Genomic DNA, 6,000 nt, shown 5'->3' with positions numbered 1-6,000 from the left:
TGATATAAGGCTTTATTTGATCTTTTGTTGGTGAAATACAATGCTACAGATCCAAGTTCCCGCTGCAATTACTACACAATACATATATATTATTAAAATAAAGACTGACGGACAGAGCAACAACTATCCTATAAAGAGGAATTTCAAGTGAAATGAGTTCACCAGCTTCATGAGTTTCAAATAACCAACACCATCAGGTTGGATTTAGCCCTCAGCTATAAAATACACCTCAAGTTGCAGAAAAGATGAAACTAGTGAAATCGCTTCCCCTCAAAGGCAGAAAGCTGAGCCATGTCACGCTCCGCTCACTTCCATGCAGGCCGTCTGAGCTCCTGACACTTTGACAGAGACCGACCCAATCTTTCACCAGACCGGAAGCTAAGGGACCCCTCTCTCTCTAGTCTCAATCTCTATGGTTTTTCGTTCCACGACGGAGCAAGGCGGGTGGGTGGAGTCTGACGATGTCCCGCCTAGACAAGCCGAAAGTCGCTCTCCTCCCTTGGTTCTTGCCAACTGATACTTTGTGTAAGAAGCCCACCCTCGCTTATCTTTGAAAGAAACACAAAAAGTAGCGCGGAGAGAAAAGCCGCAGGCATCTACAGAATTTCGGGCCAAGGAAAGGAAAACAAACACTGTTTTCTCTGGAGAGCAGAGGAGATTTAAGGATTGCTTTCTCCTGGCGCTTGAAAACCAATTTCTCGCCCGCTCTCCCTTGCTTCAAGTTTAAGGAAACACGAGAACCGGAAAGCCAGACGTGCTCCCTAGAGCGGGCGGGCCGACGAAAGTCTAGAGAGACTGGCCGGTAACTTCCAACTATTTAGCCCGCTGGTCTCCGAAAGAGAAGCAAAAAAGAACGAGGGAAGGAAGGGGAAGGGGGACAATTTTTTGCGCTTCGCTTGAGAATGAGTCCGCCGCCTGCCCCGCGCGTTGATAGAGCCGCGGGACGAGCCTGGAGGAGCCCCGCGTGGAAGTCGCGTCGCTGATGAGGGGCTGAGCCACCGAGAGAAAGGAGAAGAAGAAGAAGAAGGGGGCGAGTAGGAGGGAGCCCGCTCGACACGACTGACTGACTGACTCTCCTGCCTGCCCGTCTTTCAGGTCCTTTCCCCCGCCCCTGTTCGTTCGCTTTGCTGGGAAGTGACCCTCTCCTTGTTGCCTCGCGGACAAGGGTGTATCTTGCCTCACGCCCCTTCCCCTCAGCTCCCAACCGACCCCCCCCCCCGGGCACAATTTCAAAAGCTTCCGTTTACAAGCGGAGCTGCACGCAGCGCTCCTCTTCCCTCGCTCTCCGCCCCGTCCTCGAATTGCATCGCACTTAATATCCTTTCTCTCTCTCTCTCCGCCCCGTTGCATTTTCCATATTCCTGGACTCCTTTTGACTCCCAATCTTTCTTCGCAATGGCTGAACCCCGGACTTTGATTCGGTGGTGCCTCCGGCCCTCGTTACCCCTCACCCCGCCTTTCCCCAGGACTCCATGTGCTTAATCCGACAATCTCTCTGCCAACTCTCACTGGCGCTTCCGGGGGTGGGGTGGGGTGGGGGGAATAATTGACCACCCCAAACACTCTCTCCTTCCAGAAGGCGCAAGTTCCCCTTTCCAAAATATTTTTGTCCTTTCAGCCTTGCTGCGTTATGAGGTCTTTTCTTGGATTACTCTCCCAAGTTTCCTGCTGGAACAAGAAGAGGCAGCTGTGGCTGCTGCTTTTCGTTTCTTGGTCGTCTTGTAAAGTTTTGGGGGTTTTTTTTATTTGGAATTAAATGAAGCTTGGGATGTTTTTCTTTCTTTTGGACCTGCCTGAGGAAACGGGGAACGTACCGGATGAGTGGAGATCTTGGTAAAACCTTTCCTTTTTGTGAGAATGCCAAATTATTTGAATTATTAAAAAGTCGAAAGAGAGAAGTATTCAGAGCAGTTGATACCGGAACTCGGGTTTTGAGTGGATTTATGAAGATTCATGACAAGCTGAAATAAATAGTTCTAGAACGATTTCTCCTTCCCTTTCCCTGCGGATTTCTACAAGTGGAGAAATAGCGTTATAGGATGACATCACGTGTGGACCCCAGGATTAAACAAGCATTACGGAAAAAACCATCAGAAAGAACTCAAGAGGTATCTCATCTTCTTGCTTATTTAAGTGTTCGTTTCTTATTAGCACTTTTAAACATAGCTATTACTTCCACATAGGAGGTTGCATGGAACCTATTTGTGACACCACACAATCACATTTCAGTTTTGCTTTGCTTATACTCTGTTCCCAGACTGCTGGTAGAAGCTTCTGTGGCAGGCATGTGGAAGTCAAATGTGTGTACCCTCCTGTGTCCCTGAGCTTTTTCTTCCAAAAGGGCTATCATGCAGTGAACTTTCTTCTAGCTCTTTTCCAGATTTATTTAACAGCCCAATTTTGTTCTAGTGCAAATGTCATGGTACAAAGATTGAATTTTGTTTGTCTTTTGTTTCTTACTAAATGACTTGCAAGCTCAGTGGCCTTCTGTGAATTTAACACAAGGATAGTTTCCAGGGGCATGAAACATTTAGAAGAACCTTTAGCATGCTTGTCACATTGGGCAGATGTATTTATATATATGCTTGTTTCATTCGTAAATAATGGTGATGGAAAAACCAGTTATTTGAGCACAAGATAAAAACCAATGGTTTAAACACATGGAGCATGCTTAGTATAATATTTCTTACTGATCCGGTGAGCTGACATTTGTTAAATTGCTAAATTTACAGTGCAATCCTGTGCAGAATTTTTCTATCCAAGCCCATGGATTTAGAAGTAACTGCATAGAATTGTATTATCATTCTTCAAGTTTGGGTTAAAAAAGGATTAGCTGGGAACTATGATTACTTTGTGATGCGTAGCTTACATAAGACCAGTGTTAATGGGTGTGTTTTTTTAAATTCACTGACTGAATTTTTTTTGTTATGGATAGGTTTGAGTCTCTTGAACCATATTTGTGTTTCAAGTTATGATTGCATTTGAAGAGAAAGAGAAAGTATTGGGGGATAACCATTTTGAGTTGACTGTGTATAAGACAGTGAACAAGTGTTCTCTGTTGATGTTCAAGTTAGTAAAGATTCTAGGAATAAGGACTTTTACAAAATCTGTGAAAGTTACTCACCATAGGTTATTCTATGCCTTACTTTGAATGCATAGAACAAAGTTATGGTTAGTTGATTTTAAACAATCTTATGTGCTTTTCTCACTGACATTACGCTTACAGTTTTTAAATTTTCTGATCTTGGAGACTAACAGTGAAGTCAAAGAATTAAGAAACGTGTAACTCTGCTTAGGATGGCACTATTAGCATCATTTAAAAATATTTCCCGTTGACTGAACGGGCTTTATTTTTGTTTTGCAGACAGTACTTGTATGAGGCATTGCATTTTTTTGGTGTGTTCTCTAACTTTTTAAAATTTATTTTATCATATTTATATCCCGCCCTCCCCTAACAGGGTCAAACATTGACCTCCCCTAGTTCTTAATGTATATATTTGGATGCAAGGTATTGAATTTATTGCTAGCAACTGTGTTTATTTTTAAAACTTATGTTGAGTTTTATAATCAGCTAGGCCAGTGGTCCCCAACGTGGTGACCACCAAGTGTTTTTTTAAAGAATGAGTAGGGCCAGGTGGGGCTTTTGATGTTTATGGTATAATACTGACTGTGGCTTTACGTAAATACTTTGCCTGTGTGACTAGCAGGATGATAGTCTACAAACATAGTGCAACTTGCTTCTGACTAAACGTGATATGGCTGAAATGCTTAACTTATTTAACTGGACCTTTTATTGAAGTCTTCAAATCTCCCAGAGTGGAAGTTATTAGTTGATATTAGTTCATGTGGAAGTTGATATTAACATCATATCAAATTTTTGTCACTTTCCAAAAATAACTTGGGTTCCTATCAAAATATTTCCAGAGTCTCTCTTACTGAACACATGTGCAAGGAGCTCTCATCAGTCATTTAGCACCAGCTGACATTATTACAAGCAGGGCTTTTTTGCAGAAAAAGCCCAGTGGGAACTAATTTGCATATTAGAACACCCCCCCCCCCACACACCACCATTGTTTCACACAGGGCTTTTTTGGTAGAAATAGCCAGCAGGAGCTCATTTTCTTATTAGGCCACACCCCCTGACATCAAGCAAGCCGGAACTGAGTTCCTATGCATTCCTGCTTTAAAAAAGCCCTGGTTGCAAGCAATGTTCCCTCTAAGCTGCAGAGTCTTGTGAGCAACAATTCTATTTTGTGAGCTACTGGCATTAAAGTTGTGAGCTACTGAATAAATTAGTGTGCTCTGGGGTCATCCTTCCTGAGCTAAGACAAAAATGCATGAGCTGGAGGCTATAAATCTGTGAGCAAGCTCATGCTAACTCATTTTAGAGGGAACACTGGTTACAAGTAATAGTGCAGATTAAAAATGTCTGGATTAATGAGAGAGAAGGGCTCAAGTAAAGGAGATAGCCAGGAACATAATCTCCCCCCCTTTGCATAGATGTATTGAAAGGAAAGGTCCCCCCTGCAAGCTCCAGTCATTTCCAACTCTGGGGTGACATTGCTTTGACGTTTTCACGGCAGACTTTTTACGGAGTGGTTTGCCATTGCCTTCTCCAGTCTTTTACAATTTCCCCCCAGCAAGCTGGGTACTCATTTTACCGACCTCGGAAGGATGGAAGGCTGAGTCCACCTTGGGCCGGCTACCTAAATCCAGCTTCTGCCGGAATCGAACTCAGGTCGTGAGCAGAGAGTTCAGACCACAGTACTGCAGTACTGCTGCAAAAAGACACATACTGTCAGATAAACATTTCTTAGCTGTCTCAGTATGTGTACTTATTTGTGCTTAGGCAAGAGATTTTTTTTAAATATTGCAAATTTTATATGTTATCCTGTTAAACAGATATTCTGCCTGAGATGTTCAACAGCTAGTATCGTCGCAATGTATAATCTCATTTTCTGACTTTTTGTTATTGGCTCTGCCTTCTGTGGCAGCCATTTTGCAGTTCTTTCCACCAATTTCTGTTGGTGCCAGAGGTCCATGGCTCAAAAAAGTTGGGCACCCCCGAACTAGTGTTATGAAGGTGTGGAGTGATATGTATTTGTTTTATTGCATTTCTCCCTTGAATTATTATATTCTTGAAGCTTTTGTCTGACCATTTGAAAGTGGTGTGAAAACTGAAGGTTCCATATTTGTATAAAAACAGCATATATAAATGAGTTTGTTGCATCAGTGCTTCTGACTTTTAGTACTTGGTTGCTTTATGCTAGATATATGAATGTCCTGTCAAAAGACAATTTCTGGTGGGTGTCTGTGTTGGTCTGAAGTAAAACAGCAAGATTCGAGTCCAAAAGCACCTTAAGTTCATTCACAAATTTAGAACAATGGACCTCTCAGACTGAATAGGGACACAGGTGTCTTATTTCACTTCAGGTGCTAATTTCCCCCCCTAATAATTTCTCTTCTAGTCTAATCAAACTGATTACATTCCGCATTATACCTTTGCATCCTAACTTCTTTGCAAGACCCCGCCCTCCTTCTGACTGGGATATAAGGGCTCAGGGATGTGTCTGACAAAGGAAGCTTGTCTCTCGAGGCCTTTACCCTGAATTGGATATCTTGTCTTTAGGGGGGGGCTACTTGACTGGATTCTTGCCTTGTTAAAATACAGAGTTCTATCAATTTTTTTTTTAAATTGAAAGCATTTAACTTCTATAATAGAAAACTCAGAGATTTCAACAATATATAATAGTTCCAATCTATTGGAGAGTATTGACTGGAATTTAAATAGCAATATATCCCTTGTATACACTCTGACTGGGAATAAAGTAGCATTCAGCTTTGTGCAGAGCTGGGGTTAGAATAAATGCTAGAGAAGGTTTATGTGGAAATAATGTGGAAGTTCATGTTTTGTGAAGTTGGGTCGGTGGGTGGCGCAGCTAGCCTGATCTCGAAAACTAAGAAGGGTTGGCCCTGGTTTGTATTTGGATGGGAGACCAT

The 6,000-nt window shown here is 42.5% G+C and overlaps 1 protein-coding gene across 6 annotated transcripts in view; it reads left to right on the top strand.

Moving 5' to 3' along the window:
• The first annotated feature begins 422 nt into the window (after positions 1 to 422).
• Positions 423 to 6,000, top strand: part of RAPGEF6 (Rap guanine nucleotide exchange factor 6) — a 230,347-nt gene continuing 224,769 nt past the window's right edge. For 5 of the 6 annotated variants that reach the window (XM_060240486.1, XM_060240489.1, XM_060240484.1 and 2 more), the window contains exon 1: positions 515 to 2,108. In XM_060240486.1, coding sequence (XP_060096469.1) covers positions 2,040 to 2,108 — 69 coding nt within the window. In that variant the 5' untranslated portion in view covers positions 515 to 2,039. Of the gene's footprint in view, positions 2,109 to 6,000 lie in introns of all 6 variants that reach the window. The other variant, XM_060240482.1, reaches the window with a different exon arrangement.

Source organism: Heteronotia binoei, chromosome 5 (assembly GCF_032191835.1).
Source record: "Heteronotia binoei isolate CCM8104 ecotype False Entrance Well chromosome 5, APGP_CSIRO_Hbin_v1, whole genome shotgun sequence".
Lineage (NCBI taxonomy): Eukaryota > Metazoa > Chordata > Lepidosauria > Squamata > Gekkonidae > Heteronotia > Heteronotia binoei.
This window is presented reverse-complemented; position numbering and strand designations above follow the sequence as displayed.